The sequence below is a fragment of the Taudactylus pleione genome, unplaced genomic scaffold (assembly GCF_031769625.1).
Source record: "Taudactylus pleione unplaced genomic scaffold, aTauple2 ptg000032l, whole genome shotgun sequence".
In the NCBI taxonomy this organism is placed as follows: Eukaryota; Metazoa; Chordata; class Amphibia; order Anura; family Myobatrachidae; genus Taudactylus; species Taudactylus pleione.
The window spans coordinates 34,404,190-34,427,917 of NW_028284434.1; the positions used below are offsets into that span (position 1 = coordinate 34,404,190).

The 23,728-nt window shown below is 45.4% G+C and overlaps 1 protein-coding gene across 4 annotated transcripts in view; it reads right to left on the bottom strand.

Annotated features, from left to right (window-relative positions):
• Window positions 1-96: 96 nt before the first annotated feature.
• The window catches only part of IL21R (interleukin 21 receptor), a 203,464-nt gene continuing 179,832 nt past the window's right edge, over window positions 97-23,728 (bottom strand). For all 4 annotated transcript variants that reach the window (XM_088451873.1, XM_088451874.1, XM_088451875.1 and 1 more), the window contains 7 exons: window positions 22,314-22,428; window positions 20,935-21,101; window positions 20,619-20,764; window positions 20,362-20,539; window positions 19,456-19,564; window positions 17,883-17,967; window positions 97-1,022 (listed from right to left, as the gene is read on the bottom strand). In XM_088451873.1, the coding sequence (XP_088307999.1) occupies window positions 216-1,022; window positions 17,883-17,967; window positions 19,456-19,564; window positions 20,362-20,539; window positions 20,619-20,764; window positions 20,935-21,101; window positions 22,314-22,428 (1,607 nt within the window). In that variant the 3' untranslated portion in view covers window positions 97-215. The remainder of the gene's footprint in view (window positions 1,023-17,882; window positions 17,968-19,455; window positions 19,565-20,361; window positions 20,540-20,618; window positions 20,765-20,934; window positions 21,102-22,313; window positions 22,429-23,728) is intronic.

A 23,728-nucleotide genomic window follows, 5' to 3' on the forward strand; every position in this document is an offset into this window, starting at 1 on the left:
TGATTATATTTCAATAATTGTGCAAAATAAATGGCATTACTTTTTGGGTCCTAATCATTACTGTATGTTAGGCAGATAAGGATAACATGGCCACAAATTAAAGTGCTTTAGGTAAATCGTCTGGTCAAAAATCACCCTCCATGTCATTAAAGAACTATGATTATAATTAATCTGTACAATTTCATGTAAGTAAAAGGAAACAAAAGGAAAGGCATTTAGTTTTTATTGCAGGAATTTGCTCCTATAGAATCGGAAGGTACCCATTGTTTCACGTAATTTCTTTCACTTATTTCCACTTCTCCACTGTAAGAATCTGAACTTAGTATTTTTGTTGGAATATCACCATTTCCAAAATCACTATCCACAGGGCTCTCACATTCAGAGTCTGCAAAACCGCTGTCAATGGTGTCCAAATCCAGGCCCATCCGGGGATAACCAAAATCAGTGCTATTTCCTGAGTCAGGGGAAAGCGAATTGTAATTCTCATCATTATAGAACACATTCTCATCTTCCTCTTGACAAGAAGATTCTTGTAATTCCCATTCTTCGGGGGGTATAGACACTAGGTCTAAAATATTCATGCTGTCTCTCAGGACATTTTCTTGAAGATGAAACTTAAAGTCCATTGTAAACTTTACTGTGTCCTCTGGATTTGATCCGTGGTTCATCAAGTCATGCAACATGTTGCCATTGCCACTATCTAAATCAATATCAGGGTATCCATCATCTTTACTGTTGTCGTCCTCATCTATGGAAACTTCAAGACCATCCATGGTGGTGGTGGTGGTAAGGCAATGAAAACAACACCGGCTGTCAATGCATCTTTGCTTGGAAATTTTCTCCCTGATATCACCGATGCATCCGCACTTTCTGCAGTTATTTGAGCATGATTTGGAAGGAAATAGCTTCTGCTTTTCCATGTTGTTGTGTAAGCTGTGGCTGTAGACTTCAAGATTATCAAGTTCTGGAGGAACAATGCTCACTTCAGAAGGCATTGTTGGGAAGTAAGGACCCAGCCAGCTCTGTAAATAGAATAGAAATATTGTTGATGCAGTAATGAAGAACACTCCCCAGCCACACCCAAATGTTGTAGGTAATTAGGTAATGTATAGCTCATGGGACTGCAAGTCATCAGGAATGTCGACTTGGACCCCCAAACATTTGCTACTATTGGGTCATCAGAGAAAATGAAAGAATGTATCAATAATTTAGTCTCCAATTTGTGGAAAGGCCTCCTATGACTGGGACAGCACAAGATATAGCAGGTTACCTATTGTTCCAATGCCCAGTGTTCACATCACTGTTCCCCAGGTATCATGATGTCAAACCTTTTCTACTCATATTACTGATTCAGCAGAAGAGGACATGTCACATATTTTATTTACTGTCATTTGAATTAACTGCCAAAAGTTTAAAATTTGTCCTTGTAAACCGGTGAATTGCGATTGGTTTAGCCGGGGTTTAAAAATTCAAGAGTGCTTTCAAACCCATGCACTTCAAGGGAAAACTAGGCGCACTAGTGCAAATCAAGGTATGTGATTTCCACTGTGAGATGGTTGGGGAAGAGCAGAAAATTTGCAGGGGTGCCAAGAGGTGGCGTTTGGTACTTGTACGCTGCAACCACATCCACCAACCCTCAGCCCAATTCGAGACATGCTGTTGGCCAGGAAAAAAGGGGACAAGTGACTGTGTGGACCATTAACTTCCTATATATCCATGCAGTCACTCACCCGGCCTTGGGCCCATCACCCACTTTTGCTGGTCTTGTCTTATACTTATAACAGGGGAATGTAACACCTTTTAGTTACACTTCATCGTGGAAGAACTTTGTATACTGTGACGCATGTAGAAAGACAGTTCTGCTGTCATCTCAATGTAACAATCAGAGCTGCCATTCAAAATTGTGGGGCCCAATACAAATGAAACTGGTAGGGACTCCCTTCTTTCTTCTCTCCTCCCACCCCCCATTTTTTATTTTCCTCTACCCAATATTTGGCTCCACCACCGTAAAATACATCCAGGATATAAAGTAAGTATTGGTGCTGATGAGTAAACACTTAAATATGCAGAATACAACAGAGATATTGAGAATTAAATACTATATAAAAATAAATAACACTAGGCCTGTTTCAGAGGTGGACGCAGTGTTGATGTTGAACGCAAGCAGCCGAGGTTTAAAGTCTGCGCATGCATCTGAGTCGCACTGTGCCTGCATCTGGATGGTTACCGCTGGCGGACACAGAGAAGGGCAAATTCGGTGGCCATTCAGGCGGGTTGCTAGCCAGACACGGGCATGTCATGGTCAGCAACTGTGCATAAAGACGTGCCCATCCACGACCGCATAGGGCTGGGGCAATGTCCGATGGTGCAACCAATGGTACGTCTTTTTAAGCACAGTGGCTGATTTGCGATGCTGCTGGAGGGCGTCTCAGTAGGAAACGCATCGGCTGTAGCATTAGCATAAAGTTGCGCTGCGCACAAAGATTCAGTCGTGACTGCAAGTGCGCCCAATTCTGCCTCAGGCCCCCTGTGTGCTAAGATAAGAATGGATACTAAGAATGTCATCACCTATACCGTACAAGAGGTGATAAAGTGCAGGTAGCCCTGCATGCAATATGATGTATTTAGTAAAGGCTCTGGTGAAATACCGATTAGTCATTTATTATCTGCAATGTGTTTTTATTACTATAATGATATTTATATGTACTATACACAGTTGCTGTGAGCTGGGATTCACGCCAAGAGTGTTTGGTCACATGTGCAAGATATCTGTAAAACCTGTCACTCGAAAATGGAAATTTATATTCACTCTTTTGTTGTGGTTTAATCTTCAGTTAAAAACAGATTACAAAATGGTATATTGCCATAATACTATATGCTCAAATAACAATACACCTGTGTGAGCTGCAATAATAAAGAGTGCATCATCTTTGCAGCTTTCAGATACTTTATTTGGACAGAAATACCAATAAAATCAGTACAAGCAGTGGTTTTATCCTTTATATACCAGATCTCTATTGCAGTGAGATAGAGGACCTCATTCAGAGTCGGTCGTTGCGGCCGCACGGTCGTACGTCACCGATGTTCGCTAAACTGCACATGCGTAAAGTTCGCAATGCGCATGCGCAAAATAGCTGCTACGATCAGAAATTTCTCTCTCCTTGAACACAGCCAGGTCGGTAGTTTGAGTGACAGGATGAGGCGTTTGTGGGTGGTAACAGGGGAAGGTGCTTGAAAACGGGGAGTGGAGATCCGAACGCAGGCGTGCCTCATTATGCGAACAGCGTTTTATGGGAGTGCATAATTAACAAAGTAGTGTCATGGCACACGTGACATGGGAGGCTTGTACACTGACCTGATCGTAGTGCTTAAGAGAGGGTATGGTCAACCTTAAGCTCCACGACCAGTTCCGATGGTTACTGATGGTCTCGATTAATCCTTATATGGCCGGAGATTACGTGTAATGCGTACGAGAAGGCGGCGTATTTTTTGTCTTACGGCCGCATCCTACCCTTGGTCGGCCAGCTAACGATCTAAAGGATGCTACTTGCAAGTGCATTATTTGCATATCCGGACCCTTTTCCCTTACGACCGTGCGGCTGCAACGACCGATTCTGAATGAGGTCCAGAATCTCAGTAAGGAGCTGACTTTTAGTAGGATGAAGTGCTGGTGTTCACGTCTCATGCGCCCCACGATGTCTGCACACAGAGGGCCTGATTCAGAGCCACTCGTAAGCGGCCGCTCGTTCACTCTGAGCGATGTTCGCACATCTGCGCATGCATATGGGTCGTAATGCGCATGCGCCAACCAGTCAGTGCGGTCGGAAATCGAGCGCTCGCTAAATAGCGAGTGCCTGCTAATTTGAGTGACAGGATGAGGCGTTTGTGGGTGGTAACAGGGGAAGGTGCTTGAAAACGGGGAGTGGAGATCCGAACGCAGGCGTGCCAAACGGTCAAAACGGGCGTTTTAAGGGTGTGCATAATTAACAAAGCAGCGTCATCGACCACGTCACTTGGTTGTTTCTTAGCCTGAACTGTTTGCATGATTGCGTTAGGAAAATCCTACCACAAGCACTGCGAGCAGTTCAGACGCCTTTCGATGTACTCGATTAATCTAATAAATAGCGGAGATGACGTAGGATGCGAGCGGCCAGGGGGCGACTTTACAAAATAGCGAGCGCATGTTTCGTTCGCTCGCTCAGACATTGAGGCGTCAACAGATCGCAAAGAGCGAGCGCTCAATTGAAATAGCCGGCCCCTTTTTCTGAACGAGCTAGCGCAAATAGCATCCGGCTCTGAATCAGGCCCAGAGTTGCAGGACTGTTTGAGCTGCAGGGCTGACAGGGAAGGGAAAGGTATAGGTCCCCTTCAGAAATTGTACCTGAAAGTGACGTGAAGTGAGGGCGGAAGTGCAGTTTCCTGCCCACACAGTACAGCAAAAAAAAGAAAGTTGGCCCCTCGCGTATAACTGCCGACTTTCTGGCTGCTCCTTCCGGGAGGGAGCAGCCAGATCGGCAGGACGGGTGGAACATGGCCGGGACAAGGAGGAGTGGGCGGGTGACAGGCACTTGTGGGCATGGCGGGGCCACGCAATCGCGTCAGTTTGGCCCTGCCCCCGCTACACAATGCCGATAATATAAGCATTGTGTAGCAGGGGGCGGGGCCAAAATGACATGAATCGCATCACCCCCCCCCCAGGGGTTATTGCGGGGGGGATAGGAGGGATGGGCGGCAGCCAGGAGGTTTGCCTGCCTTCCCGGGGGGTCGGGAGCGGCACCCGATTTTCGGGAGGCTCCCGACCAAATCGGGAAGGTAGGCAACCAAGTATGCCTTCGTGGGCTCACTTCGCTCGTCACGCTTCGGTCTCAGTGGCTCACTACGCTCGCCACATGATTATATTCCCCCTCTATGCCCACTTGGATGGTAGAGAATGACGTTAGACACTGGCTGATGACGTCAGGGTCAATCAACGGAAGGGGATCTAGCTGCTTCCAACAGGGGAAGTGGCTTATGCAGATGCACAAAGATATTCCGTCTTCCGGGCGTGTATATAGGTGTGTCGCCGGAGTATTCACATTACCCCAGGCCATATGTCTCATTAATGATTAATGGCAACATGAAAATCTGGGGGGCTCAAGCACCTACAGCACCCACAGAGATGGCTCCTATGATAGAATATATGCAATATTTTGTTTTAATCCGCACTAAATGCAGGTATTATAGTTATGTATAATGTAGCTACAGTTTTCAGCTACAGACTAAAATAAAGTTGTTGGGCTTTTTTGCACTTATTTCTAATGATCACTCACACTTGTCAATTGTTCCCGCTTTGAATTTGTTGTATAGTAGTCCTTCCAAATTAATTTATTTTATTTTTTTACGTAATACTTTCCCTTAACCACTTAACTGGCACACTATACTAGTACATTATATAATATATATTTATATTAATCCAAAAGTCCCGGCACTCGTAATTATAGATATTTTTCATGCGCCGGGGGCCCTCCTAGGTGATGTAGTCAGGAAGCCGACGGTCTAAATACCGACCGCTGGCTTCCCAACTGTCTAGTCCCGGCAAGGTACTAATGACAGGCGTCATTAGATTTACGCCGGGAGCCCGACGCCCAGCATACCGAACGCAGGTAAGCCAGGCACTGGGTGCGGACAGCCGCAGAGGGTTAGGTTTTAGGGCTTTAGGGTTTTAGGGGAGAGGTTAGGGTTAGGCACCCCCCCGGGAGACTTAGGATTAGGCAGCGGGGAAGGGGGAGTTAGGTTTAGGCACTTAGAGGGGGGCTAGGGTTAGGCACTTGGGGGAGAGTTAGGGTTAAGGGGGAAAATAGGGTTAGTTATACTTACCTTATTAGTGATCGGTATCTTCACCTCTGCTGGGCTTCTACTGTAGGGATTTGAACCGCCGGCCGCATTACTACACCCCCTCCGAACGGACCCCGATAATTAACACCCTAATTCGCCGCAGCCACCGCAGCAATTCATCATTGCTCCGGCGTGGTGGCAGCTGATGTGAAATCAGCTGCCCTCGCGAGCGGCTTCACTGCTCCTTTTCGGAGCAGTGAATCTTTTCACTGCTCCTTTCGGAGCAGTGACGGCGGTGCGCATGCGTGACCTACAGGTCGCGTATGCGCACAAGAGCCCCGACGTCCGGCGGAAGGAGCCGGACAGGGGCGGAGGGATCAAAAAGGATCCCTTCTCGCAAGCCGGACCTTCTTCCCATAGGGAAGAACAGGCGACCAAGATCAAGCGGGGGTATTCGCCAGCTGAAGATGGTGAATGCCCCCGCAGTCAAGCTCCAAAAATATTATATTTTTCGGAGCTTGATGAATTCTGTCCCCATACTAGTGTATGGGGACAGCGGGCCATTCCGCAAACAGAAGGTAAGTAGGAGATATCTGTGATACTAGTGTATGGGGACAGCGGGTCATTCCGCAAACAGAAGGTAAGTAAGAGATATCTGTGATACTAGTGTATGGGGACAGCGGGCCATTCCGCAAACAGAAGGTAAGTAGGAGATATCTGTGATACTAGTGTATGGGGACAGCAGGCCATTCCGCAAACAGAAGGTAAGTAAGAGATATCTGTGATACTAGTGTATGGGGACAGCGGGTCATTCCAAAAACAGAAGGTAAGTAAGAGATATCTGTGATATCTCCTGCTTCACCTTCTTAATGAATGGCCCGAATACTTAATTTTAACAATTGCAGGTGAAAATGTGCTTTTTCATCTGCTTTTGTCAAAATTAAGTGATGATGAATAGGCCCCTTAGTCTCTGCTTAACCATCTTACATAAATATATAGTTTTAAACTCACACACACATATATATTTGGGTTCACCACCTTGATAACCACATCCTTCATTCGCTTTACTGTACGTGAGGTGACATTTACAATAATAACACTGTGGGTGGAAATATTCTGCCGATACATTTCTTAGCAATGTCCTGTAGCCTGTTATGTGTGATGCACACACCATGCCTGGCCTGTACTTTGTGTGCAACTTATTCTAACCATTCATTTACTATGCATAAAGTACAAAGCTAAGGTACTGTATGTGCCAGAGATCCAAGGATCAGGATAAGTACAGAAGCTCAGTTTAGTGTGTTCAGGCTTTGAGCTGTCTTTGCCTTTAGGCCTTGAGTCAGGAAGGACTCAGTGACTGAAGAGAGCAACTGGGATCTTACCCCAATTCAAGTCAGTTAATAAGATAAAAGTCAGTTACAAAGCTGCAAATATGAAATCCTTACAGTGACGGTCTCTGGGCCGGATTCAGAGAGTGAATTGCGCATGAGTGAATTGCAATTATGCTCGCATAGAGGATTCACTTGCAAAGTGAGTGATAGGTAGTCAGCATTTGCGGGTGGTTACGGGGTAGATACAACATCACAGGCGTGTCTGACCGTTTATATTTCGCTTCATGGGCATGCATAAATTAGCCACTGCCATCTCCTTCGCAGCATGAGAGCTCTCAGCGTGTCAGAAGACATGCACTGGTCAGACCTCACTCAGAAGCTGTGCTTTAATGTTCCCAATGTTTACGCTGATGCACGTTACCTGGCAAATATGAGAAGGCAGCAGTGGGCACCCCTATGCTCGGACAGGCTTTGGAAGACATTAGCATATTTTTGCTATGATAATCCGTAAGACAGGGGTGGGGAACCTTTTTTCTGCCGAGGGCCATTATAATATATAACATTATTCGCGGGCCCGATGCATGCCACGCCACCTCCGTGTGATGTCACACGGGGGGCCCACAGTCGCCAGTGATTACAGCAATGCCTGGAGCATCCTGAGGATGCTCCGGGGAGCTGTAAGGGCAGCGGTGTGACGCTCCAGGTGGCACGGCTGCATAGATTCTGGCTGCAGGGTGCCATTATAGGAACCCTGCCATCCAGATGAGGCTAGCAGAAAAAAGCTCAGAGGGCCAGACCAAATGATTCCGGGGGCCTTATACGGGGTTCCCCATCCCTGCCGTAAGAGATTGCAGTTGCAATTGCATTAGCGTAAATCTCTGAATCAGGTGCTCTGCTCCCTTATATTCTGGCACACACTGTACACTCTGTATACACCATGCTGCGAGCACAACCACTCACTTCCTGCCAGTGCCACAAAGGTTTATGGAGATCAGCAAAGGGTTTAGATTTGTTATATAGTTGCCAACTGCCCCTAATGTTGAAGGGGCCGTCCCAGGCTTTAACAATTTGTGTGTTGAAATTGTCCCTGTTAGCTCTGCTAAGTTTTCCTAGACAGTATTTTAAAATATTACTAACTATGCTATTAATGAGCAGACATCCCCTGCGGAGTCAGTACAGTGGTTAAAGATGGCACCCACCTAAAGGCTCTGGTAAATCACAGAAGCATGGAAAATGAGCTACATCACCGTATACTGTAAAGCACAAGCCACATGCTGTAAAACAGCGCATACAATAGAATAAAGCAAAGTCACCTGAAGGTGGACCATGCCTGTAAGCAGAGTGGCTGCTCTAGATAACAGGTGTCAGCAATGACTGTAGCCAGGGACCTCCTGTTTCTCAGAACTGGCACAGTTACAGTATATATAAGATGAATGTGCAGCATCAGTGTTACAGACAATCGTCTGCAGGTTTTGCAGATCTGACTTAGCTAATGGTTATTGGTTTCCTCTGTTTAAGGTACAGGAAATTAATGCAACGTGTATTTGCACAGTGACAGTTTACAAAGATAGAACAGAAATTCTGCCATTAGTTCTACTACAATGTTATGGTGCACAACAAAATTAATTATATTTCACGTGACCATAAATACATTCGCCTGAAAATGGACCAATGTATTTTTTAATAATGAGTTAGGGGCGAGTACAAAGATTCCATATGTATAACAAACAATCAGCATTTAACTTTTATCTGTCTGCAACCTGTTACACTTGAGGGGGTTGGGTACTGGATGCCAGCTCTCGGAATTCCGGCAGTCAGAATCCAACGCCCGCATCCCGACAGGGTTAGTATACCCTCCTCCGCTCCCTACCCCTCCCTCCTTGGTGCCTAACCCTAACCCTCCCCCTAGTGCTTAACACTAACCTCTAACCCTCCCCCTAGCGCCTACCCTAACCCTCCCCCTAACCCCAGTACTTACCGTTGGGATACCGGCGCCAGGATTCTGACAGATGTCAGGATTCTGGCACCGGAATTCTAAGCATCGGCATCCAGACTGTCAGGATTCTGACCGGATCCCACTACGGGGCAGCAACCCTCTAACCATCAAAAGGACTGCACAGTAACCTTAATCTCAGCAATAAGTAAACAATACATTTAAAGAAAGACATCTATCTGTAATACCATATCAACAGGCATTTAAAATAAATGTTACAAGCTACAGTCTAATAAACAAATCTAATAATAAAGCAGGAAAGAGCTGAGGCTGCAGGGAAAAACTCGGTTGGGGGCTGCATTTGGCCCTAGGGATACTTGTTGCCAGTCACTGATCTATTGATAGCTAGACAAAACAAATATCTGATTGACTGCCATAGTTTTTAATGCAGATTCGCATTGTTATTAAATAACCCTCAGTGTATTTTACATATTCATTTATCTGAGAAGCATTAAAGTTTGGGAAAAATAAAATAAGCTTGGTTATCATTTCATTAAAATATTCTATGGGCTCAATCAAATTATATGCGATGTACTCACGTGGGTGTGAGTCATCGCGACAATAGCTGCACCTGGCGGCAGCCCAAATTCGCATAAAAGTGCTTGCAGACCCAGAGGGATGCGAGATGCTGTGCCATTGCCGGCGTTTTAACGCTGTGACAACGGCAACTCACATTCCTTTGCAATCAATTGTATTGACCCCTATGTATCAACTCATGTCAATGCTCCTGGAATTTCAGCAGTTATTGATAGAGTTAATTATATGCTCATCCTGAAACTCTGCATTCTCTGGTTCTCCCCAAACCAAATCTCCTGATTTTATTTTCTACCTTTCCAACCACACTGGGAATTCAATTAACTCGCCCCCATACGCTAGGAGTGAAATGGCGATGCAACAGTAACTGAAATAACCCCCCCTCCGCTTTGCCGCAGGGACTCACACCAAACTTGCATCGACGTGCGTGTAATCTGACTAAATTCCCCCATAGAGCCTCATTCTGAGTCGGATCCATCCACGGCCACTCTTCCATTGGCAGAGTCAGCCTCCTTGCTCCCTTATGCTAATGTTATCCGCCCGTGTATGCTGAGTATCTATGTGTCTGTATTGCTTTCTTCGGTGCATGCACAGTTTGCAGATACCTGTGGGTTCGGCTCACACTTGATGTCCCCATCAGTGGAGGGTTTTGCCTAGGGGCTGAAAGGTTGCAGACCCCACAGAAAAATCCAGCACCTCTGTGTAGTCAGTAGTGGCCGTGACTGCACTGGCTACACTGTGTGACTGGCAGTGGCTTCCTATTGGAAGCGCTACCTGCCAGTCACATACACCACAGGCAGCCCCTGGGGGAGGTGTCTCCTCCGCCTGGGGCTGCCAGCCCAGGCTGTTATTAGCAGAGAGCGGCTTCCTCCTGGAAGCCGCTACTCTGCCTTTTCTCGAGCCCTAACCGGCTTCTAGGGGCTGCAGACAGTGCATCTCCTTGAATGCATGTGCGGCTCCCCGCCGGTCCCGGCGCCTGACAGATCAATTGCGCAGGCGCCGGGACCCGACCAGGAGGAGCAGTGGCGGGTGAGTGATTGCACTCTCCCTGCTCCCTTTAGTTTTCAGCAGCGGCAGTCCCCCCCCCCATCTAAGAGGGTAGGAGCTACCGCTGGTCCCCATTATTATCTTTTGAGAGAACATGGTGATTCTTAGAATGTGTGGGTGCCGTGTAAGCCTGTGCACCCAAATTGTTACACCCCGGCAACTGGGTCCATCCTCCGCGGCTTCATCTTAGTGATATTTGGGAAGATTTTACTGGGAAGATGGCATTCTGGAAAAGGAGAGACCCACTTGCCAGCACAAGAAAAGTAAAATCTGGGTGCAGAGTGTGCAGTGCGGGGCTCCCCTGGACCCAGGGGCCCGTGTGCATTACACATCCTGCACCCATTATAAATAAGACTGAGAGGCCTATTCATCAACACTAAAATAATGTTTTTAAGGACATTTTCCTTAAATAACGTTATTTTAGTATTCATGAAGCCACTTAGCACAGGAGATATCACTGATATCTCCTTGCTAAGCTCCCCTGCGTTAATTTCCACACTCCCCATACATTAGTATGGGGATATGGAAATTATGGTATTCATCAAATTCTGAAAATTATGTATTTTCGGAATTTGATGGAGTTACTATTCGCCACTGTGAGGTGGCGAATAGCAGGACAAACGTACCTGCTTCCAGCTGTGCAGGTCCCCCGGAGTCTTCCTCCGGCTCTCTGGTGCGTCCTCTGGCTCCGTCTGCAATGCTGACATTGTGTTCTACCAGCAGAACATAATAAAGTTTAGAAAAATTTTTTATTTTTTTTTCTAAACTGCACTGTGTGCTGCTGGGAGACCACATGACAGACCAGCAGGACAGAGCCAGAGGCGCTGCCGCGGGCAGGTAAGTGCGGGACGGGGGGAGGTGAGCAGAGGGGGGATGCACACAAACTTACCGCAGCTGTAAGTAGTGCTGCGCATGCGCTGGGTTTACGATTGTAACAGCGCATGCGCAGCACGGATACCAGCTGCGGTAAGTTAGAGCAGGCAGGGAAAACTATCTATTTCCCGAAAAGCTGTCATCGCAAAACTGACAGCTTTTCGGAATAGATAGTTATAGGGAGGAGGAATGATGAATTCCTCCGGTGATTAGGTAGAACTCCATGCGAGTTCTAAACCTAATTACCTCCCTCAATATTTTAGGTATGATGAATAGGCCCCTGAGATACTTACCCTCCATACAGCCACAGAACACTTAACCTAGCTACATACAGATGCACCACTACCACCCAGTTAAACCAGTCAATCAGCCACAAGTGAAGGTACTATTCTGAATCGCCAGTAGGTGCCCAAAGTTTCATATGCTCAGCCAAAAAGCATGCACAGTGCTACAAATCACAAGATCCATCTGTAAAATGGAGTCGCAACCTTCTATACAGCAGTCCCGATGTCTCTAACATATTGTTGGTATACACTTACAAAATTGTTCAGTGTTACCTAACATGCAGAGCTTTAAAATTATTATATAAGTATAATAAACATAATAATGTTGTGTAGACAAATGTGACCACTTTAAAATGTATTTCTACAAGTTTTTTTCCATCTATTGCTTTGCAATTCAGTGCAAAGATTATTTTCAATGCTTCCCATCAAATACAGAGTAATTGCTCATGGAAACAATTATCACCAAACTTCCAAAAGAGTACAAAATGGAAAAGCAGTATAATCCCAGCTGCATTTGTTGCTCATGAGACGTCTTGATTACATAATGAATAAATTACTTGGCTTATCGCATTTTAGGTCTCAAGGTAATTGCACTGAAGTGCCGTAAGACTTGGGATAGATACCTAATATTGTGTAGGCTGGCGAAGTGCAGCAACTCGATGTGGCATCTAATCCACAAGTGGACAGAAGACCTCTCTCTGGAGAGATGTTGACCCATGCCAGCTTCCCACAGCTCCCAGATATTTGTAGGTGCAGTATCTTGGGTGAGAATTGACCTCTCGATCACATTCCATAAATGCTCGATTGGGTTAATGTCAAGCGAACGTGGTGGCCACACCATTTGTTGGAACGCTCTAGAATGCTCTTCTACCCACTTCTGGACAACTTGGGGGCGATGACACGGTGCATTAATTTGCAGGAATATTCCATCATTGTGGTTGTGGGTGTACATGAAGTTCATGAAGGACTACAAATGATCATCAAGCAATGTAACATAGCGGTTACCGGTCAATGACGTGTTCAGGCGGACCAGCGAACCCAACCCATGCCATGTGAACACACTGCACACCATTATGGAACCACCACCAACCTGCACAGTGCCTTGTTGACAACTAGGTTTCATGGCCTCATGAGGTCTGCACCACACCCGAACCCTACCATCAGCCCGAAACAACTAGAACCATGATTTAGCGGACCAAGCCACATGTTGCCAGTCCTCCAGGGTTCAATTAGCAACGTCACAAGCCCAGGTGAGATGCTGTGTCAGGTGTTGTAATGTTAACAGGGGCACTCTGGTGGGTCTTCTGCTCCCATATTCCATGGAAGCTAAAGAATGCTGCACTGACCTGCAGGATATGCGCCTGGTACCTCCTGCATTGAATGTGGATGTGATTTGTACCAGTGTCACTTGTCTGTTCCCACTGACACTTTTGGCCGCCACCCGTGGTCGGCCACTGCGCTGTCCACTATGGGTGGTAATGCCTTCCTTGAGGTATTCCCGGTACACACGTGACACCGTAGATCGAGGAATGTTGAATATCCACAAAGCTTCAGAAATGGAATGTCCCATCCATTTGGGCACCCACTGTCAAGCTCTATTCAAACTCCGATAATTCACGTTGCCTTGCCATGAGTAGCAACTGATGCTGGGCATTTCCAAGATGTCATAGTATGATGACGCCACCTACCATTACCTGGTCACCACTGGTCACGATCATTAAGCACCCGTGGTTGGGCACAGTGCTGTCCACGGTGGGTGGTAATGCCTTCCATGAGGTATTCCCGGTACATACAGTACCAGTCAAAAGTTTGTGCACACCTTCTCATTCAATGGTTTTTGTTTATTTAAATTATTTTTAACATAGTAGATTAATACTGAAGACATCAAAACTATGAAAGAACACATATGGAATTATGTTGTAAACAAAAAAGTGTTAAACAAATCAAAATATGTTTTATATTTTAGATTCCTCAAAGTAGCTCCCTTTTGCTTTGATGTCAGCTTTGCACACTCTTGGCATTCTCTCAATCAGCTTCATGATGTAGTCTCCTGGAATGGTTTTCCAACAGTCTTGAAGGAGTTCCCAGAAGTGCGGAACACTTGTTGGCTGCTTTTCCTTCACTCTGCGGTCCAACTCATCCCAAACCAGCTCAATTGGGTTTAGGTCAGGTGATTGTGGAGGCCAGGTCATCTGACGCAGCACTCCATCACTTTCCGTCTTGGTCAAGTAGCCCTTACATAGCCTGGAGGTGTATTTGGGGTCATTGTCTTGTTGAAAAACAAATGATGGTCCCAGTAAGTGCAAACCAGATGGGATGGCATGGCGCTGAAGAATGCTGTGGTAGCCATGCTGGTTAAGTGTGCCTTGAATTTTGAATAAATCACCAACAGTGTCACCAGCAAAGCACCCCCACACCATCACACCTCCTCCTCCATGCTTTACAGTTGGAACCACACATACAGAAACCATATGCTCACCTTCTCTGCGTCTCACAAAGACACGGCGGTTGGAACCAAAAATCTCAAATTTGGACTCATCAGACCAAAGTACAGATTTCCACTGGTCTAATGTCCATTCCTTGTGTTCCTTGGCCCAAACAATTATCTTCTTCTTGTTGTTCATCCTCAGTAGTGGCTTCTTCGCAGCAATATGACCACGAAGGCCTGATTCACGCAGTCTCCTCTGAACAGTTGATGTTGAGATTTGTCTGCTACTTGAACTCTCAAGATTTTATGTGGTCTCTAATCTGAGGTGCTGTTAAGTAGCGGTTTCTGAGGCTGGTAACTCTAATGAACTTATTCTCTGTAGCAGAGGTAATTCTTGGTCTTCCTTTCCTGGGGCGGTCCTCATGAGAGCCAGTTTCTCATAGCGTTTGATGGTTTTTGCAACTGCACTTGAGGATACGGTCAAAGTTCTTGAAATTTTCCTTGAGATGTCAGACTACAACTGATGCAGGTCTGGGCATTTCCAAGATGTTACAGTACGGTGACGCCACCTACCATTACCTTTAAATACTACTAACCCATGACTTTTGGCACTTCAGTGTATATGTCCAATTCTACCATTAATGTAAAAATAGAGGGGTGGATTCTGATTGGGACATAAATTAACCCACACTAATCTGACCTCGCACCTACCCTACTCCCACCTACTGTATACTGCCCTCACTAATGAATCCTCACACCTACCCTACTCCCACCTATACTACCCACACTAATATGACCTCACACCTACCCTACTCCCACGTACTGTATACTGCCCTCACTAATGAATCCTCACACCTACCCTACTCCCACCTATACTACCCACACTAATCTGACCTCGCACCTACCCTACTCCCACCTACTGTATACTGCCCACACAAATGCATCTTCACACCTACACAACTCCCATCTATACTGCCCTCACTAATGCATCCTCACACCTACCCTACTCCCACCTATACTACCCACACTAATGTACTAAGAGTACCTACCTCACTCCAACCTATACTGCCCACACTAATGCACTGTTACCACTAATGTACTAAGAGTACCTACCTCACTCCAACCTATACTATCCACACTAATGCCCCCTTAGACCTACCCTGTTCCCATCTATATGGACCACATTAATGTACTCTCACTCCTGCCCTAATCTTCGCTCTGAGCCACACAGATTGTCAGAAGCTGGCCCTTTCTCTACCCTTTGTTTTAATATCTGCATTTAGGCCCTCATTCAGAGCCGTACGCTCTGAGCAGCAGAGCGCACGCTCTGAATGAGGGCCGCCCTCCATAAAAATGGAGCGTCCTCCTGGACGCTCGTATAGCTGTGGGTCACCACCCACAGCCTATGCGAGCGTGCAGTTTGATGGCCGTGATGGTCGTGACCATTGCGACCATAGAAACTGCGAGCCGGAGCCTGCGGTTGAGTTTTTCAACCGCAAGGCCCGGAGTGATTTTGGCTCTATCAGAGCCAAAATCACTCCCACTGACATCACTAGTGATGTCAGTGGGCCGGCTTCTGACGGGAGGCACGCCCCCGGCACGCCCACCAAAGGGGGCGTGCTGTCAATCAACATCGACAGCACGCCCCCTTTGATCAGACACAACGAGCGAAGGACTTTCCTTCGCTCGTCGCATCTGGCGCATGCGCACGACGGAGCTCCCTCCGTCGTGCGCATGCTCAGTGCAGAACATCGACCCACTTGCGAGCGGACAGCCGCTTGCGAGTGGGTCTGAATCAGGGCCTTAGTTTGTATACCGTATACTGTATGACTAATACAAATCCTGTTTTGCCCACAGGTGTCCTGTAATTTGATTTATCATAGTACAAATTGAGATTTGGTGATATTTCTCCAGTTAAATCAAAATGAGCTTCAGTGTATAATATTATATGTTATGTGTTCTTTAGTTGCTAATTTTTTGGTTTAGAATGAGGTTCTGCCAGTGGTTGGTGGGTCTAAGGGTCATCTTCAAAACTCATTAAAATGTAGGTGTTCTAACTGTGAATTATAGAGGAGTATATGTGTTTCAGTATTTCAGTACAGAGGCGGCTTAAGAGAGGAAAGGGCCCGTGTGCTGGCTCTGGGCCTGATTCTGAGCTGCTCGTAAGCGGCCACTCGGTCGCTCCGAGCGATGTTCGCACATCTGCGCATGCGTATGGGTCGTAATGCGCATGCGCCAACCAGTCATTGCGGTCGGAAATCGAGCGCTCGCAAAATAGCGAGCGCCTGCTAATTTGAGTGACAGGATGAGGCGTTTGTGGGTGGTAACAGGGGAAGGTGCTTGAAAACGGGGAGTGGTGATCCGAATGCAGGCGTGCCAAACGGTTAAACCGGGCGTTTTAAGGGTGTGCATAATTAACAAAGCAGCGTCATCGACCACGTCACTTGGTTGTTTCTTAGCCTGAACTGTTCGCATGATTGCGTTAGGAAAATCCTACCACAAGCACTGCGAGCAGTTCAGATGCCTTTTGATGTACTCGATTAATCAAATAAATAGCGGAGATGACGTAGGATGCGAGCGGCCAGGGGGCGTCTTTACAAAATAGCGAGTGCACCTCTAGTGCATGGGGGTGTCTCTAAAATGTAGAAATACTGTAGGTGCTCCCCTTGATGGACACTGGGTAGACCACAATAGTTAGGCCTATTCAACTAGTGGCCAGCAAATGGGGTCAAAAAGTCGCTGCAAACTGCCCCACTACCTGACAGCTCAAGATTTAAAAAAAAAAAATAGCTGGGACCCAACAGGACATGCTTAGCCAATTAGCAGCGCTGTCTTCCACACTGCCAATCAGATGATGCTGACACTGACCATCGAATCAGAAGAAGAGGAGGAGAGTGGGGAGGATGCTCTCCCACCCTTTCTTCTGCTCCACAAGATCCAGTGAGTGTGGAGCGGGTTTCTGTAGTATGGTTGACTCCAATCATTGGGTAGACCTCACCAGGCTGTCCAGCTATCAGCCATCCCCACTAATCGGCTGTGCATTGGGACATGTGTGACAAGCTGCTGTCCATGGGGGCATGTGTAACAAGCTGGTGGGCATGGGCACATGTGTGAAAAGCTGGTGGGCATGGGAACTTTTGTGACAAGCTGGTGGGCAAAGGGACATGTGTGACAAGCTGCTATGCATGGGGAAATGTGTGACATGGTGCTGTCCATGGGCACATGTGTGAAAAGCTGGTGGGCATGGGAACATGTGTGATAAGCTGGTGGGCACGGGGACATGTGTGACAAGCTGGTGAGCATGGTGATATGTGTGACAAATGCTGGTGTCCTGTGGAGGAGGTCTGATGGCATATAAAGAGGCATGTGTGGCTTTGATGGCATATGTGTAGTTTATTTTAAACTGTACTTGTTCGGGCCACCAAATCTCCCTAAAGTTTCAGAGTGACCCACTCAAGATAATAGTTGGATACGCCCTGACATAGGTACTGTACGCTGATGCAAAACCAATGCAATAGTCTGCATACTCTGCACTTTCTGATTAATGCTGGAAGCATGCGGGATCTGTACTTGTTTACCTTAAAATCTCCATGATGTCCCTCGTACAGTGGCTTAAAAAAGGGAGCAGGATCAGGTACCAGTAACCACACGTTCTTCCATAGACTGATGACAAAGGAGAAAGCAAACATAATTCACAAATAATTACATGATACCTTCACATGTATGAAGACATTTTGTTGGATGAACCAATATTTAGACAAATGAAGGGTATCAGAAGGTACTACAATAGAAAAAGTGCTTCATGTCTCAGAAGTAACATTTTAAAAAGCAAAATTAGTACAAAAGATCCATGTGTCATCCGAAGCGGCCCAAACTGCCAAAGCCGCTGGATTTATAACTGTGCCTCCCACACTATAATCATACCTCCCACCATACACACAGAGTAGATTGTGACAGTGGGAGTGGCCATGACAGAAAGGGGTGTGTCTGCATGATGAAAGGGGTGGTAGCCATGTCCCTAGGGGCAGGGCTAGCACTGAAAAGCACTAGGCGCCTCTCTGGTCCTCTCCAATCACACTTTCACTGTGGCAGGAGCGACATACCTTCCAACTGCCCGGCTGATCGGGTTAACGCTGACCTGATCATGACAGTAAAGGGACCTATCCATTTAGCGATATTTGCAGGCAATAGAGCGATAACGACGTCGTTATCGTTCAATCGCGTGCAAATCGTGCATGCATCAGGCACTTTTATGTTGGAAACAACAAGCGATGCGCGTGCCCGCTGGTCGTTCCAGACATCTGTCATCGCTCGTACATGCTGGACAACCTGACGATCAAGTAAGGTTCAGCATGTACGGGGATGATGGATGTGCCTACCGTGAATGACTGAACATTCAGTGTAGGCACATCACAGACATAGAAACGACAACACGATTACAATGTCGGAATCATGCTGTCGTTTCTATGTCTAGTAGTGGATACGCACCTTAAGACACCCAAATCGCGTCTGTCCCAGTGAGGTAAGGATGGTTGGGAGTTGACTCATTGTATGATGGACATGGGTCCCTAAGAAGAACTATACTAAAAATATCAAAAATACTGACACATTTATAAAATAAAGTTTAATTGCTTAAAACAGAAAACACTGGTCTCATTAACCATTTTTATAAAAAAAATAAAAATAAACTCTTAATTCAATGGGAATTAAAACCCTTCCCTTCTATATTGATCCATTAAGGTCCAATGGGTTTAAAAAAAAAAAAAAACAGTAAAAATCCACATGTACTGTAGAGCAATGACAGATACTACCAGTGCTCCATAGTGAGTGAATATGACATAGAGTAACCTGGATTTCCCATGGCGGCGAGCCAATCACAAGCATTTTCCCATGCTGGCTGCAATATAATTGGCTGGCAAGGGGGAAATGCTTGTGACTGACCTGCAGCTAAGGCTAGCTCAGGTAACTCCTGGTCCTATTCAATCGCAGGCGGGTGATCGTAGTGTTTGTCAGTGTTTCGAGAGAGAGAGAGATCGAGAGAGAGAGAGATCGAGAGAGAGAGAGATCGAGAGATCGAGAGAGAGAGAGAGAGAGAGAGAGAGAGAGAGAGAGAGAAGGAAGATAGATAAATATTAAGAATTGCATTCTTACCACTGTGGCCATTTCAAGCATTTCAGTATCAGCATGATGAAAATTAGCAGGAACACAGGTAAAAAATATATCAGGGATATCCAGTTCTGCGGGGAACTCTTGATAAATTCTAAAGATTAAAGGTAAAGAGACGTTATAGTCTTCAAAGTGTAGATGAGATGGTAAAATGCTTGACACTAAGAAAACAACAATAGTCCTCCGATTCAGTCTTTTACACAGGAGAGATTGCAAATATTTTCTGCATTAAGGCTTGATAAATAGCATTTTCTCTTACTTTATTGATAATCATGTGGTAACTGCTGTTTATACAATTTTATAAAATAGATGTTCCATATTTACTAAACATTGATGTACCGCAGTGGTTCCCAAACTGTGCGCCGTGGCACCCTGGGGTGCCTCGGGACACTTGCAGGGTGCCTCAGCTTGGTGGACCAGCATCAAATCAAATTATTTATGGTCAATGTAATATAAATAGGGGTGCCTTGAAAACAATGCTGATACTCTAGGGTGCCATGATTCAAAAACGTTTGGGAACCACTGATGTACAGTATAGAATAAATTAGTTTCTTGACAACGGCTAACCCATGTACGAGTCAGGTGTCAATATATATATCAATTCTTTAGTTCTTTTCTCAGGCTTATAGTCACCTCAGGACCAATTCTAAAAAAATTTTAAAAAAAATTACCATTTGTACCAAAGGCAAATTTGACAACAGCGGGCACACACAAGGGCTGTCTCCCAAGTTTGTGCAGATGTACCAGCCTGTAGAACTTGTACTTTGCTGCCAACTAGGAATCTGTATTCTTCAAGGAGTATCCCAAGGGGTGCAGAAAAGGGGCAGGTACAAAGTACGTGGACCAGCCTCTGGGGGCGGCATGGAGCTACAATAATAATAGGGTTCATACCATCAGCTGGGGTCCTCCAAATGACGGGGGTACTCCATGCACTCCAGTGGCCTCTATATATTGATTTTTTCTTTGGTCGAGCTCGGATTCTGGCAACATATAGCTCGTTGGCTTGAAAGGATGACCTTAGGAAGACCACATTTTTTTCATCTTCAAGGACTTGGATGCACTTCTGGTTCTACGAAGACATGGTGATTGATTACCAACTAGCCATTGCTCAGTGGCTTACTGTGCTTAGCTTATACAAGTGTTCATACCTGCCAAGAGTCTTTATCCTTCTTGTAGCCCAGCTCATAGGCCAGTTCCCCATTTCTGATCACATGGCTATCATAGCTGGTTTGCCAGGAAATATTATAGCTCTCAGCAAAAGAGACTGTGAGATTATATGGTGCCTCTGGTTTAACTGTTGGTAAGAGAAGAGCAGATTTTATTATGAGATTCCCATTTAGAGCTACCACAGTGTGTTTTTATAAATGATAACTAACAAGCTTTTCTTTCCCTTGGAACACTTCTTCAGGCCATAACATAGAGTATTTTGAGAACTGCAATCATGCAAATATTTGGTTGACTTACAGCGGTCACCTATGCTGAAAGGTCCGCAGGTCTTATTGACTTTTGCCGTTATGAAAACGGTACATTTGTTGTCAACGTTGAAGTCTTCCATGTCAATGGTGCAGATGTATTCCTGTCTCCTCACCGATGAAATCAGATCACAAGTCTCTTCTGACTCTTCAAGGCTCCTTTAAAAAAATATATTAGTCAATGTAGACAAAGGATAAGCACTATCATGAATCTTGTCATGCTCCACCAGTGGCAGATGGCAATAGGCTAATAAGTCGGCAATTGTTGAATAGAATGGAGAGCATTGTTGTGGAAAAGAGACACAGCAGAACCATATGTAAAGCTTAAGCATCGGAAGTGGCAGGAGAAGGAATGCACCCAAAATGGTTGCATAAAAATAAGCTTTTCACATTTCATATAGAAAGCAATTTTTGAAGACCAGCAGAATTCCATTGGGAAAGGCTGTTAGATGGGACTTATGGCGTGGGATGTAATAGGGTCTGAGTTTTTTGGAAGTTCAAACTCGGACCTTATAGCACATTTTTAAGGTCCGAGTTTGTTCTACAACTCGGCAAATGTAATAGCCTACGAACTTGTGAGTTCAAGGCTATTACACTGTGTGAGTCTGTGCGAGTTTTCGCCTATGATAACTCATACCTTGGAATGCAACTTTCATTACAAGGTCCAAGTTATACAGACGCCTTCACAGATCAGTGAGATCCGTGAAGGCTTCTGTGGTGGGAACCACTCATTGCCCAAGAGAGGTGAAGGCTTGCCTCTCTCAGCCAGTGAATGCTCAGTCCATGCATTTCTATGGGAAATGCCTTGGTTGAGCCGTTTTTCATGAGGTACTGTTCTTAGAGGACAGTACTATATCCATGTGCTCATGGTTTTTTGTCTTTTCATGGTTTTCCTCGAAGACGTGGATGCCTACATGGACCGAAGAGCACTGGAACAAAGGGGTAGGTGAGCATGTGTTTTTTTGTTTTTTTTACAGGTGTCGTGGATGCTACTGGACTAGTGGACCTGAATGGCTACAGGCATTATAGGTGAGTATGTGTGAGTGTGAATGTGAGTGTGCATGTATGTTTTAATAAAATTATACTGACAAGATGTGTGTGTCCTGTGTTTATTTTAATATTTCTTTTGCAGGTGAACTAGTGGTACCGGCGGTCCCTTAATGCCCCGCATGCTGGTAATTGTGGTTCTCCAAGTACCAGCATGCGTGGCAGGCTTACTGGGACCTCTAGCTCTCTAGTTTACACATTTACACAATCAACCCGAAACCCACCGCCCATTAATAAAATGTAAGCAGGCAAATCACACAGCAATAATATGAGAAGAATTGTGCTTTAGTTTTTGGTGTTACCAAAAGGCTCATATCTGCTTACCATTCTGCATGCAGGGCATATGAAACACCGGCATTCTCCTCTTTGTCACCGCTATATGTACACGTCAAAGTGTCTATATAATCCACAGTACAGTGAAGATCTTTACAACACTCAGCTGAAACATCAAAAGAGGTACAAACATGAACATAGTTATTGATACTTACAAATATTCAGCCAGTAGGCTTTTAAAGTACATTTTTAAACTCCTAATTTATTGTTTGCAGTCGGGTAAGTTTCTATCAGGTTTGGTAGTGATTGTCTACCCATTCTTATGTGCAGACTTGCTCCATGTTGTTCCTTTTGGTTGGATGATGCTTGTGGATTATAATTTTCAAATAGTGCCGCAGATTCTCCAATGAACTTAGATCTGGACTTTGGCTTGGCAATTGTAGATCACTCATCTTTTTGTTGTTCAACCACGTCACTGTTACTTTGGCCTTGTGCTTGGTCATTGGGCCTGATTGAGAGGTGGAAGCAATGCTCATGTCTTCGCAAATGGCCAATATTTTGACTACTGCGTATACATCTGAGTCGCACTGCGCATCTGCCATGATGGTCTTGTGACGGCGGTCATAGTTTGGTTTACAGTGATTTACAAACAATGGCCATTTGTGGGAGGTAACGGAGGAATGTCTTAAAAAATGCAGGCACGAAGGGGTGGGTCTGAGATGCCAAAGGTGAGAATTTGTGTACAAATCCCGGTGGCTGTGACATTTGCATATTTTCGCAAATCTGCTGCGTAAGATGCGATTAGCGTCCTCCTCTGATTCAGACCCATTGTCCTGCTGAAAGGTGCACAATCCATCGTCTTTCGATTTTCATAAATTGCCCAGATCCAGCTGAGAAAAAGCATCCCTTGCACACATGATGCACCCCTATACTGCCCTGTTGGGATGGTGTTGCCTGAGGAATGGGCAGTGTTATGCAGAGCTCTTGGTATGGTTGACTGGTGCACCTTCACTCCAGTCTCAACAGCTGAACTCTGTAGTAGACAGTAGTAAGAGGATATATACATGCGCTTTTTGGAGAGTCAGCAAGCCCACCATGATATTGGGGTACCCCTAGTTTGACCCCAGAGCAAGAGCAGAAATAACAATGGTGTATCACAATGCTTGGCGCTTACTCCGCTAAACCAATTCACATATATAGATATGATGGTATGTGATCAAATATACATAAGTATCATTCAATAAAGTTTGACTTTCGGTGTGTAAACCGAAATAGGACACTACTATGGTGGGTAGTAAAATCAGTGTATCTTATTTAATATACACAGTAAAAACACACAGGAAAGGTAAAAACAGAATAATAAGTATCCATAATGTGGGGATTGTAAAATAGTTCCAAAAAAGTCACATGTAAAACAATAGGTGACTGTAGGTGGATATTCACATGGGGAAAAAAAACATCCCAGT